The sequence below is a fragment of the Uranotaenia lowii genome, chromosome 3, assembly GCF_029784155.1.
Source record: "Uranotaenia lowii strain MFRU-FL chromosome 3, ASM2978415v1, whole genome shotgun sequence".
NCBI classification, from domain to species: Eukaryota; Metazoa; Arthropoda; class Insecta; order Diptera; family Culicidae; genus Uranotaenia; species Uranotaenia lowii.
Window position 1 is genome coordinate 176,638,096 of NC_073693.1, and position 21,212 is coordinate 176,659,307.

Sequence of the window (21,212 nt, forward strand, 5' to 3'; positions counted from 1 at the left end):
CAGATATATTAAAAAAATGTCTAAAATAAATTCAGAGTTCCAAACGTGTAAACATTTTTTCCAGCAATAGCTTAATTCTTCAAAATTGTAGAGGCAATTCATTTGATGTCTCTTGATCTTATTTCATCATATCGTTCCGAGAAATTCAAAAATTGAAATTCTAACTGTCTTTGAAGGTGAATCGAGCAGTATTAAGATGCATAAATTTTTACATTTTTTCGATGCCTTTAAAAACTTAACCCAGTATGACGTATTTGCTTACTGATATCACATACAAACTTTATATTGCTTTAATTATCCTGTACAAACACTGTTGGTGTAAAAATATTTTTCGGACATTCGCCAATTTTTTTTGAATAAATATTTTTATGATTCCGTTACCAGGCTGGGCTAAAATGCATCAAAATGCAAATCATAGATTATTCACCATGCTGGGATATGATTGTTTTACATCACACATTAGGTAATCAAAAATTTCATCCATCCAAACATTATTATTATTATCATTATTATTATTATTATTATTTTTGATTTCGTCTTTGGTTTACATTACCGTACAGACTGATAACTTAAAAGCTACGAAATTCTGCTTAAACCTAATTTAAAACGACGTTTGCAAATATTACAATTAAACAAATAATACACTAGATTCACTAGATTGTCGAATATAAAACAATGCTGCAGCTCAATGCGACGCTTTTCGAGTGAGGTTAGGCATATCAGTGCACACCTTTCCTCATACGGCGGTAGTTGGATCGGGTCGTTCCAGGGAAGACGCCGTAGAGCGTATCTTAAGAGACAGCGTTGAACTCGTTCAAGATGGTGGCATTGTGTCCTCTGAGCTGGAGCCCACACCTGGACGGCGCGGCGTATAAAGTGAACATGATGATTACTAAAGCAAAAACTGCGCGTGAAAAAAATCGCCTCAATCTTGATTTACCTGCCAGGTTATTTTGGAATAACTTGAAGAAGTTTGGCTTGAAAAAATCTGCAGGAAATTTGGCTGTGTCAAACTTCTCTGCTGCCGAAATAAACAATTATTTCTCTTCTAACTTTACTCATCTCGAAGTTGAAGAATTGCATTGCCCTTCTAACTCACAAGGATTTGAATTTAAATCAATAGAAGACTACGAAATCATTAACGCTGTTAATTCGGTTAAATCGAATGCTCTAGGAGTGGACGAAATACCAATCCGTCTAATTAAAATTACTTTACCATTCATTCTACCTGCACTTAGTCACATTTTTAATACCATTATAAAAACTTCCAAATTTCCATACCAATGGAAAAAATCCAAAGTAATTCCAATCCCAAAAAAAGCGAAAGCTCTTGACTTGGCTAACTTGAGACCTATTAGTATACTGAGTGCAATTTCAAAAATTTTTGAAAAATTAGTCAAACAACAAATGACACTCTACCTTAATCAAAATAATATGTTATATGAATTTCAATCTGGTTTTCGCTCATCTCACAGCACAGAAACTGCACTCATGAAAGTGCATAACGATATTGCGTATAACTTAGACAAAAAAGGAATTGCTATACTTTTGATGATAGATTTTGCAAAAGCCTTTGATCGTGTTTCACATACTGTATTTATCAATAAATTGATTTCCAAATATAATTTTTCCAGTTCAGCTGTAAAAATGGTGCAATCTTACTTAAAAGGCCGTTCTCAATCTGTTTTCTTCAATGGATGCAACTCTGAGTTTGTAACAATCGAATCGGGTGTTCCTCAAGGATCAATTCTAGGGCCTTTGTTCTTTTCGCTCTTCATTAACGATCTCCCTTCCGTCTTAGAACATTGCTCTATTCATCTTTTCGCAGATGATGTGCAAATTTATCTTTGCTCTAAACGCAATTCAAATATAAATGATTTCTTTGATAAAATAAATCACGATCTTGCAAAGCTGAATCAATGGTCTTATGCAAACCTTCTCCCAATCAATCCATCAAAAACTAAAGCCTTGCTTTTTGGTAAACAATTATCTACTTCAGTTTACCCGCAACTTATCCTCAATAATAGTGTTATTCAGTTTGTAGATTACGCCGAAAACCTTGGTGTTGTTTTTGACAGAGATCTAACCTGGCATCGACATGTTAATACTCAATGCGGCAAGATTTATGGTGCAATAAAAAGATTAAACCTAACAACTAAACATTTAGATTCAACTACAAAATTAAAACTTTTCAAGACTTATGTTTATCCTTTGTTTATTTACAGTGATTTTGTTTATTTGAATGCATTTGATAGATCTGTGAATAAGTTGCGAGTAGCCCTCAACTCCTGTGTGCGATATATCTTCAACTTGTCACGTTATTCTCGAGTTTCCCATCTTCAAAAAGTTCTCATTGGTTGTTCATTCGAAAATTTCTATAAATTCCGATCATGCATGGTGATGCATCGAATTATCAGCACTGGAAAGCCAGATTATTTGAAAAATTTGCTCACTCCGCTAAGAAATTCTCGCACTGGAAACATACTCATCCCTCCGCACAGCTCCTCTTATTATGGCAGATCCTTTTTTGTTAGAGGCATTGTAAATTGGAATAGTCTCCCAACTAATTTAAAACTAATCAACAAGAAATCAGAGTTTAAAAGAAGTCTGCTAGAAGAATATATGGAGTAAAACGACATGATTTAATTTAGAATTGCGAAAATGGAACGATTTGAATATTAGTTTAAAAAAATCAAGAAACATCCACCACATTGTAACAGTTTAAAAGATTGTAATCTTACGTTACATAAATAAAACAAAGTTATAATAATAATACTCCATGATGCTACGTACTGATGCACAGTATATGGCTTTCAATGCGTAAACTTCATCAAAATCCTTGGTGTTGCGACGCAGGAATCTGAGAGCAGCGAATCCTTTTGCAGAAGTAAGCGCGACATGTTCAGCAAATGTGAGCCTGTTGTTGATCTTCACTCCGAGGTCGAGAATAGACTTCACGCTCTCCAGACTTACTCCGGTTAGTTGGTAGTCAAAAAGGATCGTTCTTCTTGCACGAGAAAAGTTTATAACATGGCACTTCTTCGCTTTTTTTTTTATTTGATCATAAGGATTTTAAACACCAGCATGTCATTCATCCCTCCAAGGCACTTCTTCGCGTTTGCTAGCATTCCGTTTAAGCGGCACCACTCATCTAGTCTAGCGATGTCAGCTTGAAGGGCCAAACAGTCAACAGTGTTATGAATCTTCCGGAAAATCTTCAGATCATCGGCGTAGAGGAGTGTATCGGACTGAAGTGTTGAGCACAGGTCACAGGGCTGGTAGCGAGTCACTTTTTAGTGACTTGGTCACTTTTTTTGGGTCAGTCACTAAAAAGTCACTTTTTTCATCATTTGGTCACTAAAGTCACTATTTTCCGAAAAATGGTCACTTTTATCACCAAAAGTCACTTTTTTCACCGAAAATAAACCAATGAAAGAGTAATTTGAATTGCACGTGTTAATATTGACATGAGGCGAAAATAGGTAGTAACCGTAAATTACTTGATCAGTCAGTCAGAAATTTTTTTCGCCTTCGGCGGAATTTCGACATGAATTACCCTTGGCTTGAGACATTTCGATCTACGACATTATTTGACGTTCATGCTTTGAAACTAACTTTGGTTGTAGATTTTTGTTTTCAGTTCAATCAACCTTTTGTATTGGAACTAGAAACTTGATATACAAAAACCCTATCCCGTCTTTAGAATGGTTTTTATTAAGAACTGTAACTAAGATTGAGATTGAAACCATTTTTTAATTTAAAAAATCTTTTATGTCATAACAAATGTTATGTTAATATGAAATATTCTTTAAAAAAATCAATTTCAGACTCAATTTTATTTCGTGTTTTTTTTTGCGCGAGAAGAATGACCTTAACGGGTTAAACTCCTATCAAAAAGAAAAAAAAGTGTTTTTTGTTCTTCTGAATACTTAAATAAAGGGTTTTAAAAATTTACACAAGGCCACAAAATTTACAATTTTTATCAAGTGCAATAAATTTAAACGGTAATTTCAACTTATTAGGGTTTTCCGAATCTGCAATATTTCTATCAGCTTTTGTTATTGAAATGACTGTTGAAAATAAGGAAAAATCTTTAGAAATTTCTGCACTTTTAAAAAAAAAACTCAAATCAAAAACATATTATTTAAAAATAAAAGTTTTATATGAATTGATGAGCTTTAAATAGAATCAAGTTTTTTTTTTACACTGTCTGCTGTGATGGCAAAAATACTTGTAATGATATTTTTCCATAATCAGTTATCTATCAATGTTTGATTACACTTAAACTGATAAATATAATAATAAACTCCTTATCACCGAAACTCAATGTGTTCGGCCGAATTTGACAAAATTTCTAGTTTAGGACACTATTTACCAAATCAATAATTCAAAAAATAAGCACCAAAATGGTTATGGTGAAACATGTTTATTGAAAACACTCTTCCTGAAATGTTTTAAAAACTTATCTTTTTTATTTCCATATTTTTTTTCATTTTCAAATAAATAACCGAATTTTGTTGTACAGTTTTTTTTTTAATTTTCTAATCAACTTGTCGGATTTTTTTTAATCAAACTTTTTAAACTTTAAGACATATTTTCAACAATTGTTTCCTTGTTTTTAAATTCTGAATTTTCGTGTTCTTCAATCGTAAGCCTTAAACTCCAAATTTTTAAGAATAAAACGTAATTTCAACCTTCTGTTCTTTCTAGGACTCAATATTTTAATCAAAAGAAACAAAATACTCAGAGCTTGTAATTAAAAGCTTAAAAACCTGCGATTGAAAATTTAAACACTTTTTATTAATATTTTTTATATGAAATCATGTTTTTTGGATCGGTCATGATTTTTAAAATTATCTAAAAAGTTTGAAAAATTGTTCTAAGTAGCAACTTTAAAATTAAATTTTAATACGCAGTGTTAACTAACTTTGTATTTGATTTGTGCTTTGAATATTATTAACAAAAGTTTTGAACTCATTATTTTAAATTTTTATCAGTTTTTATCATTCACATAATTACTCATTTTCTAACATTTCTTTGTCAGTGTAGTTGAACAAGGAGGATTTTACTTTATTAAAGGTTTTATGTCTGGCTTCTATAACTGGCACTTTTAAAATAATTATAAATATATTCTTCTTTTTATAAAATTAAATTAAAACATCAAACATTGAATAAATTCTGTTCAAAATTCATTTCTTATTCAGTAATCGGTAATTTACATTTTAAATCGTGAATAAATACTTTTTGTTCAAATTAAAAAATTATAGCGGAAATTCTCACTAAACTTCCAGTTAAAAATGAGGAAAAGAATTCCAAATTTGGATGAATAAAAATTAACAATTATTATCATTTTCCTAACATCTATTAATGCTAAGTTTTGTACAAGATTTGACATTTATTTTAGAATTCAGATATTTTTTAATTTTAAATTTGCTAAGAAATTCTTTTGAAACTAATTTATTTCTTACTTTCTTGACTAATCGAAAATTTGAAACATTCATTGTAATAAATTTCCAAAATTTTGTTTATCAGTCATTTTTTTAGTTTTTGTGTTGAACATGAGTGACAAATGGTGTAAGAAAACCCTTTCCTTTTCAATTGTTTATTTTTAGTATTGTTATTATTTTTATCTAAATTTGAATTTTGAAAACCCCCCCGGAAGAATCCATCGCACGGGCCTGACTGGTCACATTTTTTGTACTTCAAGGTTATTTTTTCGTTCTACATAGTCACTATTTGGTCACTTTTTTCGGTCCTCAAAGTCACTATTTGGTCACTTTTTTCCAAATTTTGGTCACTAAAGTCCCTACTATTTCATTGTCAAACCGCTACCAGCCCTGAGGTCATTCACGAAGATGGCAAAGTCAATATAGACTGAATCCACCTAGCAACCTTTCTCCATGCTTTTATTTAGTGAGCTTACGTAGCACATCAAATGTGTAACAGTTGACCTTTTCTTGACGAAATCATGTTGATATTCCGAGATTAAAGGTTTAACAGCGGATACATTTGCTCGTGCATCAGTATTTCGAAGATCTTTTACATTGAATTTAAAATCGATATTGGCCGGTAGTTTTCCATGCTGTAAGCATTTCCGGATTTGTGTATCGGAGAAATAGCCGCAACTTTCCATGCATGAGGAAACGATCTTTCGGTTACCGATCGATTAAGGATACTGCAAATCGTGGCGGATAAAGATGCAGCACAATGTTTCAGAAGAGCGGGAGGTATTTTATCTGGACCAGAACCTTTAGAAGGATCGACTGTGGACAACTTTTCATAAATATTCTGTTCGGTGAAGCTCGGTGAAGGCAAATTTACAACGTAAGATTGCAACGATGCAAGGTAGTTGCAGTATCAACAGAACAGTACACATTTTGGAAAAAGTCCGCGAACAAATTGACCGATTCGGCTTGATTGGAGGCAGTGACACCATTGAAGCTTACATCTACTGGTACGGAGACGTTATGTTTTCTACCCTTAAAATGCTCCCAAAATGATGATGGATCTTGTTTGAGGTTTTCTTCGAGTCGAGAGATATGTTGTCGGTAGAGAAGGTCGTTTAGATGTTTGAATTCATTTTCCAAGTACTTCAAGTGACATCTAAGAGCTTCTGTGCGGTTCTTGTTGAAGCTTTATTTTTTATGTTTTCAGCTAGCAGAATTTTTTGAAGTATAGTTTACCCCTAAATGTATGCAGTACCTTAATGCTTTTTCTTTAAAAACATTTTTACAGAAAAATGTAAAATTATGACTTCACAAATAAATCAAAAATTAAATTTTCAAACGTTTTCATTTTATTTTTCATTAAAATCAAAATTTGTTGCAACCTACACATTTTTCTTAGTAGGGTGAAAATCGCAGGTTTTTGTAAATTTAAAAATAACTAGTGAAACCATTAATTTTTCTGACTACGTCAATTTGATGTCCTATCAAACTTGAAACTTTTGATGTACAAGCGGTATGATTATCTGTGGACATTCAGTTTTTAGAAGCCATTTAAGTTGAAAAGTGTTGCATGACGCCCTAATTGACAGTAACAAAGTTTCGGGCCGTCGAGGAGTGAAAGCATCGTCAAAAGAGATTAACGATATAATCTTCGATGTATGTTGAATACCTTCGTAAATGACGAAAAAACATGGTGTAGTAAGATTACAATAACTTGCTTTTAAATCATTTTAAGTTATTGTATAAATTTTGGTTGCGTAATTAGGCACATTTTCTAGAGCAGTTGATTTCTGTAACTTGTGCCTTTTACGAGATGATAGAGGAATTAATTTTTCTGATTCTTCCCATGAGAAATATGCTTCAGATATTTGATATTTAATTCAATGGCAAAATTTGGGGCAAAGAAGTTAAGAACAGTGGACTGGTTAGCTGCATGAAAGTACAACTTTAGGTGGTTTTTCGACATTTTAATCATTAGAGTTCTTTCATAATTTTAACCCCTAAATTTATGCACCATCAACGTAGATGGTCGGATGACCCGGATTCTACCATATCCCGTAACATCAAAAAGAGTACATTGGGATCATTTATCCAAAAAGTCAGGAGAAACGTTAAACAGTATAACCTCCCTTATCCGAATGCCAGTTTTTTGAGCTCCCCTGTTATATAAGCCTTCAGGTTGACATAAATATCCATATATTTATCTAGCTTTGCGCCCGGATGGTATGCAAAAGAATTTACAGTAGAACCCCACTTCTCCTGGGCCACCTTGGATAGAAGAAACCTCGGATTAAACGAAATACATTGACAAACCTCAACCTTTTGCTCTAGTATTGCATATCATCCTGGCGCATAGCTCGGTTCATACATAGATTCTATTTTTCTTTTAATCGAAGTTAAGACTTCGGACATGAAAAAAATGTCAATTTATTAGCTAAACAATATATCGCGATGATGAAACACATTTTTTCATGAATTTTATACAATGGTGGCGCGGAAACTCGGATAACCGGAGTTCGGATAAGCGGGGTTCTACTGTACATATTTCGTGTTATCTGAGGTGGCACTGAGATATTTCATTTAATCAAATAATGTCAATATCTTGGAGGTTATATGGGTTACATGCCAATTATAATTTTGTGCATATTGGTTACTATTTGCATATTCAAAGGCGCTTATCGCCCTCACTTTTCATAACGACTAAAAATGCGTGTTTATTAAAACAAGATATTGAAGTATTTTTTTTTAAGTTGTATTTCTTTCGTAGTTTTTGTATAAGCTGAGAAACAACTTCATTAAATGGAAGAAACACGTTGGCAAATTTGGTAAAAAAATCACCAAAAGAAGAGCACACCCAATTTTCGATCGAAAAATAGTACATGTATCTACTCTTAAAAGAGTACGCATGGTATCCCTATAATAGGTACTTACAGTTCCACAGTATACATATTTACTGAGCTATGCGACCGGAAGGTATGCAAAATCGAAGGATAGGTTTTTCAATGTAAATTATGTTATCCGAAGTTTCTCTGCTGCTCCCTCTCACTGTCTCGTATAAGCTAAAAATTTTAAACTGTCTTTTCTTTTCTTATTTTCAGATTGATGACGAAGTGATTTTGTGCGACGATGAGATGGTCGAAAAACATAAACTTTTTGAATTGTGGTTAACGGCTTGGCGCAAGAAAATTCTTTATATATTGACTTTGGGATAAGAGTCGGTTTTATTTTCTCACACGGAGCTAGGAAATACGTAAATTATAAATTAGGGGAAAGCTTACGATGCGTAAAAAGCAAAAATTGCTACCGGGGGTGTCGGACATCGCCGTTATATTACTGTTCGCCAGATTGGTACTAGTATTAGGACAAACTACCTGCAACAATGGCCAGGGCCGAGTTCTGTATGAAAGACTGCCAAACCAACAGCTGCAAGGCTTCGACGACGACGTAGTGCGAGATTCAGCGCCGCCATTTCGAGTATTGGAAAAATGCCAGGATCTCTGTCTAAGAGATCGCACAGCATCTACGAATTTGGGACGTGCTTGCACAAGCTTCGATTTCCAGCCAGGAAGTAGGATAGCTTCTTTTAGTGGCAGTGCAGAGTATGAAGAATCCACGTGTTACCTGACACGTGAACAGGCGGCTCCAGAGGGCATTGGCAATCTGATGCTGGTCCCGAACAGCGTTCACTTCACAGAAGTTTGCCTGTCATGTAAGTTTTTCTTTTTTGGTGCTTAAAGTATGCAGTGGCATTGAAAAATCGCATTATTTTACAGCCAGTAGACCAGATCGCGAATGTCCCAGCCGTCGATATGTGTTTGAAAGGCATCCTCGCAAGAAATTGAAGTTACCGGTTTCTGACATCAAGGAAGTAACGGCCGCTAATCGTTCGGATTGTGAGGACAAATGTCTGAACGAGTTCTCATTCGTGTGTCGATCGGCCAATTACGATTCATCGCTGAGGAGCTGTTCCATGAGTAGGTTCACACGGCGAACGCATCCGGAACTATTGGAAGATGATCCGAACTCAGACTATTTAGAAAATACCTGCCTCAATGCAGAACGACGTTGTGACGGGCTAGTTGTCTATGTTAAAGAAGAAAACAAGCGCCTTGGAGGGCCTTTCGAAGTAGAGATTTTTAACAACATGACTCTGGAAGAGTGTCAATCTCTTTGTTTGAGAGCAGAAAAGTAACTTGAAGTTGAATTTATGTACAATTGACCAATGATTTAAATTATTGTGTAAATTACAGGTACTTCTGTCGCTCCATAGAGTTTGATGATCAGACAAAACAGTGTATTCTCTCGGAGGAAGACTCCGTTTCACAGAAGGATGATCTCAGCATTAGTTCTAGTCCAACACATCATTTCTACGACTTGGTTTGCCTGGACAATCGTAAGTATAATGCTTTCGCTTACTAAAGGTTCGATTCACTTCCCCATAAATGAACCCCCCGGGTCGTCAGAAGAATTTCATACTCATCTCGAAAAAAACCAATGAACATTTTCATCGGTAGCTTAATACCTTTTGTAGTCACAAGCGAAATTGCACGCAAAATTATATTTTGATAAGTGAACGCCTATTGCACGCAAAAACTTCCTGCTTTTGCCATTACCAAAATCCTGTTTAGTAGACCCATTTCGTGTTTGAGACCCTGAGACGGATTCGGAAGCGTGGGAGCCGAGATACTCGTGCTACTAAGAGACTCACTCCCACCTGAGTAGAACTTTGCGTAATCCCATTTCCAACAATAATGGAGTCTCCACCTCTTCTGACGATTCTTAACCGGTTCTCAGTTTATTGTGTGGTGTGACTGAAAATTTTTGCACACGTGTTGTTGGGAGTTCCGTTTATAAGTTTCTATCACTACTCAAAACAATACAAAACAATAAAATACAATGTAAACCGGGGGGTTCGGGGAATGAAAAAAAAATGTGACGAGGTTAGCTTCTTGTAACGCACCCTACCTCCTTCTCGTTGTCGAAATGGTCCAGAGCGCGGATCCGACTATCCGGATAACTCCGTAACATCACACTTGTTCGCTAGCGGCAGACGACCGGATACTGCCTTTCAGCGGTATCGAAACTCTAGATTAGGTGGAGAGTTCCATTCGGAAATAACTGGCAGGTCGTTGAGTGAGTGTCTGGACGAGTGCCTCCGGCAAACCAGCTTCCAGTGCCGCTCGGCAGTGTATAGCGATCGCTTTCGAACCTGCCGTCTCAGTCGATACAATCAGCGCGATGGAATGCGCATCATTTACGATGCCGATTATGATTACTATGAAAACCTTATGCGTAAGTATACCGTAGCGAACGTAGTCCTAAAATAAGATATTATTTACTATTTAAAGCACATTTAGTTGGAGGCGACTCGGATTCATCCAATGGGCGGCCGGACCCGACGGATTGGAGACCCCCGTATGGAGGTGAGATTCGTTGGAATAGAATATAGTTTGAATGGGTGACTGATTTGAAATTTTCAAACTTGCAGACAGAGATCGTGACCGGATTCCAGACGATCGCATTCCGGGGCGGTTCCCACCTGGCGATCGATATCCTCCGGGAATGAGACCTGATTTCGGTGGTATGTAACAAACAACTCACTTTAATCGTGCACAGATATTCCAATGAAGAGAGCTAACATTGGATTTTATAAATTTTCTTGATGTAAATTATTTAGACTTTCAACTCCACTTTCGTTATAACTTGAGAAAATTTGGCTTATAAAAGACAAAAAAACTCCAGTCTTCATTTAAAATGCGCGCAATCTGAAACATTTATGCAGTTTTTAGCTTTTGGCAAAAAAAAAGATTATCTCTATTCAGCTCATTGGCGTCATATACTTCAGGGTTGATTTCTGCCGTTCCGAGCTAAAGTGTCCCATGTAAATTTGGAGTCATTTTCATTATTTGGCTGGAAAGGGTCTCTTTGATTCTTAACTCGTTCGAATAAAACACAAACAAGTAGGGGAGAATGGGGATACTTGATCGCCTTTTCTTATTTTCATCATATCTGTTTGGAAAAATTTAGCAACTCGCCGTCTTTCTTTTATATGCTCCAAATGTTGGAACAATACCTGCACTCGTAGAAGCATTTTCGTGAGACTGAAAAAAATATGATATTTTTTAAGTTACCGGAGACTTGATCCTTTACTAAAGGAGACTTGATTCCTTATTCAGGGTGCCCTGACTCTAGGCAAAAACCTAGTAGAATCCGAAGATAAAAGATCCAGTGACTATTTTTTGCTCATTTCACAGTTTGTAAGTATCAGACAAAGAGAACTCTAAAACCTTTTCTTTTACCCTAGAGTCATTGCATACTTTAAGGCGCAATTTTCTAGTTTTCAGATAAATACAGTATTTTTGGTCTATTTTAACTGGTTAAACATAAGTTATTGAACAGATAGTAGTAATTTCATGATAACCAATGATCACAATTCATTCAGAAGAAAAAATATATCTTTTTGGGCTCTAGGGATCAATTATACCCATCACATACATTTTGGAAAACTTCTTCTTAAAAAAAAATGAGTTTACTATTGCTTTGAAAATATGGCATTATGAAGTTAAAGTTTGATTGACATATTGGAATAAATACTTTTATCATAATTTTTTCATGTGAGAAACATTTTAAAGTGATAAAAAAGATCTTCAAATCACATTTTGTTAAATTTTTCAAACAATGTTCAATAACTCGAAAAATGAATTTTTTGAAATTTGTTGAGCATTTTTGTGTTGTTCTATTTTGCACATTTTTCTAGAACATTTGATATTTGTAAGACATTCCTCAGCGAAGGAATCAAGTATCCCCAGGGATGAAATATCCTCTTCTAATTTATACTTTGTTCTGAACTTATATGAAATTTTCATCAAGGTGATTGTTTTTATGTTGATATTTTTACGCCAGAATGTCATACTAGAGAAAATTTTATAAGAAATGCAAATTTTATTAAAAAAAATGCAAATTTTATCAAAAAATTCTCTTAAGTTGTTGAACACAATGTTATTCACAAAAAAAAACACTAAAATAGAGGGTGGGGGACGAGCGAGGTGCCTTGAATGATTTACTTAGTGAAATTTTTACAAAAACTTTTCGGAAGGCACTACTTACAGAATCGATAATCATCTATAGGGGAGAATGGAGATATTTGATCACTTTTTTCTTAATTTCAGAATATCTTTTTGCGAAAATTTAGCAACTCGCCGTTTTCTGATAGCGTGTAATTTCAAGGTTATATGCTCCAAAAATGAGAGAGAAACATGATCCCGTAGATGAGCTACAAGCATTTTCGTGAAACAAAAAATTGTGATATTTTTCAAGTTAAAGGAGACTTGATCCTCTGTTTATGGTACCCTGACCCTTGGGAAAAATCAAGCAAAATTTTAAGATAAAAGGTCCATTGACTATTTTTGGACATATATGAAATTTTATAGTTTATAAATGTCAAACAAAAAAAAAATTCTAAAAGTTTGTCTCCTACCTACCTTATAATCATTGCATACTTAAAGGCGCAATTTTCTGATTTTTAGATAAAAGTATTTATGAGCAATTTTTATCAGATGTTAAAAAACAGATGAAAACAGCTACCTTTGAAAATTCGTCAAAAACTTTAGTATTTTGACAATCTAAAAATGCAAAAATGTGCCAAACAACGTCAACTTTTCAATTCTCTTTGCTAAATTTATCTGGTGTGACTTAAAAAATTTTGACGGTTAATTGATTGAAAAGTACAGTGTTTACACAACTTTTTTACATTCTTGGGATCATAATCCTTAAAAAATTTCAAAAAAAAATATATCATTATGTCCACCTTCACCTAACTTCAGCTTTCTTGGACACTAAGTGAAGTTGTTTTTGAGCATTCTAGAGCTGATCTACAGTGTTTTTTCCGAAGCAGGTTTTTTGAGGTTTTTATTTCTAAGACTTTGAAAACTGAAGTATTATAGCTGAATATACTGTAGCTGTTTTGTCAGGAGTGTCAAATTGACACTCCAGGTACTACAAAGAGTAAAAGTTTCTGGGACGGATGAGAGTTAAATCCATAACAAACATTTTGGAAAACTTTTTATCAAACAACATGTGAAGTTAATATTGCTTTGAAAATATTTTATTATTAAGGTCACATTATATTCTAACCATTGACATATTGGAATAAATATGTTTATTGTAAATTTTCATGTGGGAAACATTTTCAAGTATGATGAAGAAAGATCTTTTAGTCACATTTTGCAAAATTTTTCAAACAAAGTTTCGAAATCTAAGGAATTAAGTATCCCCAGGGATCAAGTATCCTCATTCGCCCCTACATTTTTATAAACAAAGAAAAACACATTTCTCAAATTATGGTTCAACTTGATTTTTTTTTGGGGAAAAAGAAACTATACGAGCTTTCAAAGTGATAAAAAAGTGAAGCCATGTGACAGTTTTCGTAGAACGAACTTCGGTATGCGTTCTGCTCCAATTTTCCGTTGGTTGTACGAAAAGAAATTTTTTTAGCAGAAAATATTGTAACTATCGCTGAATTTTTAGTTTCAATCGCGTTTTTCTCGATTGCAAGTTTTTTACACATGGGATAATTTTGCTTGGAACGGCAGATTTAAAGTTTTTAAAAATCGAATAATTTACTCATGAAATTTATTTAAAGTGATTTTGTAGCTCTTTTTTAAATGTATAAAGCAAATGTAATAGTAGCTAACATCCGTAACTGTTTTAACCTCACCGAAATAACCTCACAACGATCGATTAAGATTGAAATGAAAAGCACCAAAAGTCGTGCTCATTTTGTTAAGCACCTTGCATTTATCACACTTACAGGCGAACCATTTCCGGGTGACCGATACCCAGGGCCAACAGACCGATATCCTGGGCCAACAGATCGTTACCCATTGGGCCCAGGAACTGATCGCTATCCGCAAGACTTCGACAGTAGATATCCCCCGGTATACGACAACAGATTCCCGGGAGATAGATACGGACCCACAGATCGGTATCCGGATCGAGAACCAGACTCGTACCCTGGGGGTCCCCCGATACGCTATCCTCCCGATTCCAGATACCCCTCAGATCCCAGATTCCCCCCCACACCTGATTCGAGATATCCACCTGATTCAAGGTACCCTCCCGATTCCCGATATCCTCCGGATTCCAGATATCCTCCAGACTCACGATATCCTCCAGACATGAGGTATCCTCCACCTACGCCTGATTCTAGATATCCTCCCCAGAGACCTGATTCTCGCTATCCAACTGGGCCACAACCTTTACCTGATTCACGCTATCCCACGGGCACAAGATATCCTCCATATGGTCCCCAAATGTATCCCGACTACCAACCGGGTTACTCTCCCCCAAGAACGCCTCCCAATCGTGGTTATACCACCGATCGTTACCCTGCTCCATTGATGCCAGTTGATAGCAATCGCTATCCTCCGCCCGAAACACGATATCCTATGGAACCAATACCAGCACAAGGACGATACCCCACATCTTCATTCCATAGCTACCCAAATCGGCGTCCTGGTAATCAATTGTTTCTAACTTTTAGTAACTAATTTACTCTGTTCTATGTTCTACTTTTAAATCATGAAATCCAGTATCTAACAATGGTTTTTACTGTATTCAGGTTATGGGCCAATGATGCCACCATATGATCGCGGGTATATGGACGATCGATACTATCCACCGTCTGGAGCGGGACGTATCCCACCCCCAATGCCGCTACCGGCATTCCCCGACCGGGATCGTGGATACCGTCGACCGGGAATGCACGATGGTGTAGGCTATCCCTTTGAAATTCCGTTCGGACCATCAAGCTCTGGGTATGATAATACACTAGGCGGAGGAGATGGATTCGGAGGTTTTGGACCTCAGCGGCCATACGAAACACGTTGCGATGGATCAGACAGTTTCAAGCAGATGGCCTCGAAGCGTAAAATGCGTAAGCAATACATTAGACGAGTCATTAGTGCCCCATCGCTTGGCATCTGTCAGCAGGAGTGCGTCGCTGCCCGAGACTTTATGTGTAGAAGCTTCAACTACCGAGATTCGGCACCATATGAAACTGAAGGAAATTGCGAACTGAGCGATAGGGACTCGCGCGAACTGGATATACCGAGCAGCCAAATGTTCGAGGCGGACAACTCCGATTACTACGAAAGGTCTGCCGGACGCGGGGGCCCGGATGAATGTTTAGATGGTACATATATAACAATGTTGAAGACTTAAAACAAACGTGTTCTTACCATTTTTTTCTTGTTTCTTTAGTGGGACAGCTTTGCAACGAAGATGGAATGGAGTTCACCCTGAGGACACCAGAAGGATACTACGGTAGAATTTACGCGTACGGTTTCTACGATCGGTGCTTCTTCCGGGGTAACGGAGGCACAGTCAATGTACTGAGAATAAGTGGCCCACATGGTTATCCCGAATGCGGAACACAAAGGGTGAGTACAATGGAACACCCACATCTTATCTTATAGCATCTGAATCCTAGCAAAAATAAAATATAACAAACTGATTCTTCTTCACAGTATGGAGACACCATGACCAACATTATTGTGGTGCAGTTTTCGGATAACGTTCAAACGAGTAGAGACAAACGGTTTAACTTGACGTGTATGTTCCGCGGTCCTGGCGAAGCAGTCGTCACTTCCGGATATATTGGAGCAGGGTATGTTACATGGGATACATTTTGCGGTGAAACGAGGGAACACAAATTATGCATGCAGTGCAATCAATGTTATTAGTAAAATTACCTTAGCAATATTAGTAGCGTAGCTACTAACATCCTTGTTACGTTACCTTCCTTTGTCTATTCAATCTTGTATTTCGTCAACTATCGGTACAAGATTCAATGAGCCGAAGGATATTTTATCACCTCAATCTGATATGCAGTTTCAATAATATCGACAGATCTGGAAGTCCCATTCCGATTGAATATCTGCCGGCGGAAAATTCGATGAGCAACAAGGTCCGTCTGATGATATTGTATCAGGGTCGACCTACGACTACAATTGCTGTTGGCGATCCGCTCACGTTCAGATTGGAATCACAAGACGGATATAGCCACTCGACGGACATTTTCGCCACTAATGTTGTAGCTAGAGATCCTTATTCTGGAAGAAGCGTTCAGCTGATTGACAATTATGGGTAAGATTATCTTCCTTAAAACTTACTACGATCTTTTCATTGATGTTGAGTTTTTTTTTAAATAACTAGATGCCCAGTTGATAGCAACGTATTCCCAGAGCTTGGAAGATCGCGTGAGGCGGATGCTCTAGAGGCAAGATTCAATGCGTTCAAGATTCCGGAATCGAACTTCTTAGTGTTCGAGGCAACAGTGCGAACCTGTCGGGGAGGATGTCAACCGGTAAGATCACATCTTAGAGACATATGTTTGCACAATACCACCAATATACCGGTTGAAAATTTCAGGCTTATTGCCCTGGACCCAGCGGTAGATCGGAACCATCATTTGGAAGACGTAAACGCTCTGTTTCTGAGGAAAGCCCATCGGAAATGGACGGAACTGCGGAATCCTTGATCGGAGAAGACATTGATGAGGATGAAGATATATCCATTGTTAATGGGACAGTTACGCATGAAAGTAAAGTTCGAAGAAACGGTACTTTCAGTAGTGAGGACATCAATCCCAACAACATTGATCCAAACAGCAATGAAATGGCTGAACAAGTTCGAGAAATGATTGAGGTAAGTCGGAAACTAGCAGCATAGCTTAGCTTCAGTTCAAAAAGTAATTAAAAGTCTCGCGCTTTTCATACTCTGCAGGTCTTCCAGACCCGAGAAGAAATGCAACAAGACACTGTAGCCAGGAAGATGGTAGCGCCTCAAGAATCTGTTTGCTTAACGCACTCCGAATACTATGGCCTTTTGAGTACACTCATTTTACTCATGGTACTGCTGATCGGCATAACCTTCGCATCAGGTTTAGCTTACAGACGTTACTGGAAGGTGTTCATGAAGAACAGATCACTCGATCGGACATCTCCAATCAACTCCTTTACGCCATCTGCCCTTCACAATTCTTCCGAAAGTCAATTCAACGTATCAGGTAGAATTCATTCCACTTCATCAAGAGGCGAACGAAACCTGCGATCACCAGGTTTGTCACTTTTCGGAACTGGACTTCAAAAAACCTTTGCCACTGGGTACGATAATGAACGATATGCTACGAACTGAATCATAATAAACACCTGCTTCATGTTATTTTAGTAACTTGTCAAGGATGTGTCAAATTCCGGTCATGAATCCGATTTCACGAAATGGAGCCAACAAAGGTGATTTCGATGACCCAAGCGAACCAATCTACACTGATCCTTCACTCTTCGAGCGTTCTAGGTAGGCATTAAGCTGAACAGCAATACTTTGCTTACCTCATTGCTGAACCAACTTTGAAAATCATATTCTATTTCTATGATTGCAGACTCTAAAACCATTTGAACCCCTTTTTTAGATCGCTGCGCAGTATCGCTGTTGATCAAACTGACTCCAACAATGTTTAAGGCTAAAGAAATGGATTATGACTGGATAAAAAAAAATCAACAAATCACACAAACACACACACACTAATCTGTAAAAATGAATAACACACAAAAGCTCATAAATATAAGTACTGTGATGACTAAAGTAGCTAGAGTCAGGATGCAGTAAAGCTGCATCTAGTTAAGACCCGATTTGCATAATGTGAATACACTTTTCCGGTGATGTAAAAGAATGTCATCTCTTCGAAACAGTTCGATACCAAAGATTGATTGATCCAATGATTTGACTTTGGGTGTCTGTACAGTCGTCAAATCTCTTCTTAATTTATTCGTGCTAGTACGTAGGTAGAATGTAGTTACAGAAAAACTTAGCGTTAAGAATGTCCACTTGAAAACAGAAACTATTTAATGGCAAGAGACCATAACGTACTAAAAGAAGGAACAAAATATTATGACTTAGGAATGATTAACCGTCACCGCACATTTGAAAATCAACATATCAAATGTGAACTGTGTGACTGTGAAGGTAGCTTACCTCTTCGTGAAACTTTTCTAAAAATATGTAAACAAAATACTACAAATAATTAATATATGAGAGCAATGAAAAATTAAAAATAGCTGTTTTGTATCGAAAGAAATGCCATAAAGCGGAAGCTACCCCAAGCAACAAATTTAATCCTTAACTCTCAAAAAGCCTACACCGACTTTGAAAAGGGTTTACTAAAATCGGCATAAAATAAAAACCAATGATTGAATGTTTCAACTGACCTGTTCCCGTAGAAAAAAGCGACACTTTCCGAAAGCAATATTTATGAAAGCTTCAAACTAGAAGAGAGTAAATTCAAATTAGTGGGTATCTTAGGATTACAGTTTTTTAATTCAACTCATATTTAAGTGGGCTTTTCGACGGAATTCTACGGGTTTAGGTTCTAAATGTATCAGTTCTGAGATGACAACAATAGCCTGTGAATATATTATATAATTTAGTAGACTATATGTTGCCGCAAGTTCAAACTCTAACCTCAACAGGTAGTTTAATATCACTGTTAGACTACCTAGTGGCACTTCTATTATTTCTGCCTAGCAAACCTAAAATTCAACATCATATAGTTTACGAAGCATATAAGAAAGATTACTTTAACTAACCGCCTGAGCTACACTGCACAAATTGATTTTTAATTTCAGTTTAATCGCGCCAGTGAGGGAGTTTCACTTCCACGTTATCAAAACTTCCGTTCTAAAATGCTGACTCGTCTTTCTTGACATTCCTCTTTGTGTCGTCTTCTGCAGCCGGGGTGCCAGCAGCGCCGACATCCCCCTCCCCGTAAGGAACCTTACCAGAAGCGTCAACGTCTAGCACGGCTATCTTTGCTACGGGTCTTCTAAGAATACCTCCAGCCGTTTGGACAACCGCCTCACGAATTCTGCCATCTTTTCCTGCTGACACGTCCAGGACTTTCCCACGAATCCATCCATGTTTCCGATTTTCATCGATAACGACCACTATATCATTCTGCTTTACAGGTTCCACATCACCAAACCACTTGGTGCGTCGAGTTAAGGTTGGCATGTATTCCCTTACCCATCTTTTCCAGAGATGTTTAACTTGAAGTTGGTCCGCATCCCAAGCATCGCGAACAATTCGGGGTTCAGGGCAAGGATTCATTTGAGTTTTCCTGCCGGTTGAGTTCCGCAACAAAAAATGATTTGGAGTTATAGCTTCGGCTTCTTCCGAGTGTAGTGGCAGATAAGTTAACGGACGTGAATTTACCATATATTCCGCTTCGACCGAAAGTGTGTGAAGCCCTTCATCATCAAGTTTGGTATCCTGTGGCAGGCCGAGCATGGCTTGTTTGATTGAGCGAACTAAACGCTCCCACGCTCCTCCCATATGGGGGGCGGACGGTGGTATGAAAATCCATTTTGTTTCAGCATCTGTGAATATTTCGGCTACTGTTCTATTTATGTTTTCGATTTGGCTTTGTAGGACACGAGATGCACCGTAAAAGTTGCGACCATTATCGGAATAGATTTCCAACGGGGGTCCACGTCGTCCGATAAAGCGTCTGAAGCATGTTATACAAGAATGAGTTGTCAGATCGTAGGCTATCTCCACGTGAACTGCTCTTATGGTTAGGCAGGTAAATAAGCATATCCATCTCTTCACATTTGCGCGTCCTCTCTTTACTATTATTGGGCCGAAATAGTCGACACCCACAAACGTAAACGGTCGTACTTCAGCAGCCAGTCGTGCTCTTGGCAATGGTGCCATTCTTGGAATAGTTGGCTTCGATCTAAAAATTTTACACCATTGGCAGTTATTCGCTACTTTCCGCACTTCCACTCGGAGTCGCGCAATCTCGAATCGTTGGCGTAATTCATTAACTACAGTCTCCGAATTGCCATGAAGAAATTTGCGGTGATAATGGTCAATGATAAGGTATGTTAAGCGGTGATTTCTTGGAAGGATCACAGGAAATTTAAAGTTATCGGAAATAGCAGGTGCTGCGCCGATGCGTCCATCAACTCTTAACACACCAAAATCATCCAACAGCGGCGTGATTTTATATAGGGGACTAGATTTCGCTATTTGTATAGGCTTTCTCTTGTCGGATGGGCCCTCTTTCTTTTTACTGTTCGTGAGCAGGACGATCTCTTCTTGATATTTTTCTGCTTGTGCTAGCTTCCAAAGAAGAGTCTCGGCTTTGGAGAGTTCTTCTTGACTGACAGGTGTCCCCGGGGCGAGCTTTCCCAATTTCATAGCCACGAATCTAAAGACGTGTGCAGTTGAACGAAGTAGTATGTTCCATTTAGAGAAATTATCAAAATTTATCAACGGTTGTGGTGTTATTATTGCGCTGTGTAAATTGCAGTGTTTTAACTCTTCTTCGGTAGTGTACTTTGGAGAGGTGTTGGATGACATCCACTGATCTTTGGTAGAATAGAGAAAATTTGGACCCCGAAACCATGGACTGTTTGTATCAAAATTCGGGCCGCTGCCCCATTTAGTTGCTTCGTCAGCTATATTAAATTTGCTAGGCACCCAGTTCCATTCTCTTTCCGTACTTACTCTTAGTATTTCTCCAACCCGGCAGGCGACGTAAGAACGATATTTCCTATGGTCGGAATTGATCCAAGCCAACACGGTGTTTGAATCGGTCCAATAGAATCGATTGTGGATTGGAATCGCGTGGCCCTCGACGACGAAATTCATAAGTCTCGTTCCAAGCACGGCGGCATTCAATTCAGCTCTTGGGATTGACACATA

The 21,212-nt window shown here is 37.2% G+C and overlaps 1 protein-coding gene across 6 annotated transcripts in view; it reads left to right on the forward strand.

Annotated features, from left to right (window-relative positions):
- Positions 1 to 18,540, forward strand: part of LOC129756893 (uncharacterized) — a 48,184-nt gene extending 29,644 nt beyond the window's left edge. The window contains exons 2-17 of one of the 6 annotated variants that reach the window (XM_055753940.1): positions 8,546 to 9,156; positions 9,221 to 9,635; positions 9,698 to 9,840; positions 10,440 to 10,739; positions 10,796 to 10,870; positions 10,936 to 11,028; positions 14,259 to 14,963; positions 15,067 to 15,639; positions 15,708 to 15,886; positions 15,974 to 16,113; positions 16,356 to 16,592; positions 16,662 to 16,812; positions 16,878 to 17,153; positions 17,208 to 17,611; positions 17,676 to 17,801; positions 17,887 to 18,540. In XM_055753940.1, the coding sequence (XP_055609915.1) occupies positions 8,727 to 9,156; positions 9,221 to 9,635; positions 9,698 to 9,840; positions 10,440 to 10,739; positions 10,796 to 10,870; positions 10,936 to 11,028; positions 14,259 to 14,963; positions 15,067 to 15,639; positions 15,708 to 15,886; positions 15,974 to 16,113; positions 16,356 to 16,592; positions 16,662 to 16,812; positions 16,878 to 17,153; positions 17,208 to 17,611; positions 17,676 to 17,801; positions 17,887 to 17,893 (4,254 nt within the window). In that variant the 5' untranslated portion in view covers positions 8,546 to 8,726 and the 3' untranslated portion in view covers positions 17,894 to 18,540. The remainder of the gene's footprint in view (positions 1 to 8,545; positions 9,157 to 9,220; positions 9,636 to 9,697; positions 9,841 to 10,439; positions 10,740 to 10,795; positions 10,871 to 10,935; positions 11,029 to 14,258; positions 14,964 to 15,066; positions 15,640 to 15,707; positions 15,887 to 15,973; positions 16,114 to 16,355; positions 16,593 to 16,661; positions 16,813 to 16,877; positions 17,154 to 17,207; positions 17,612 to 17,675; positions 17,802 to 17,886) is intronic. The other 5 variants (XM_055753936.1, XM_055753939.1, XM_055753937.1 and 2 more) reach the window with 5 other exon arrangements.
- Positions 18,541 to 21,212: the final 2,672 nt, after the last annotated feature.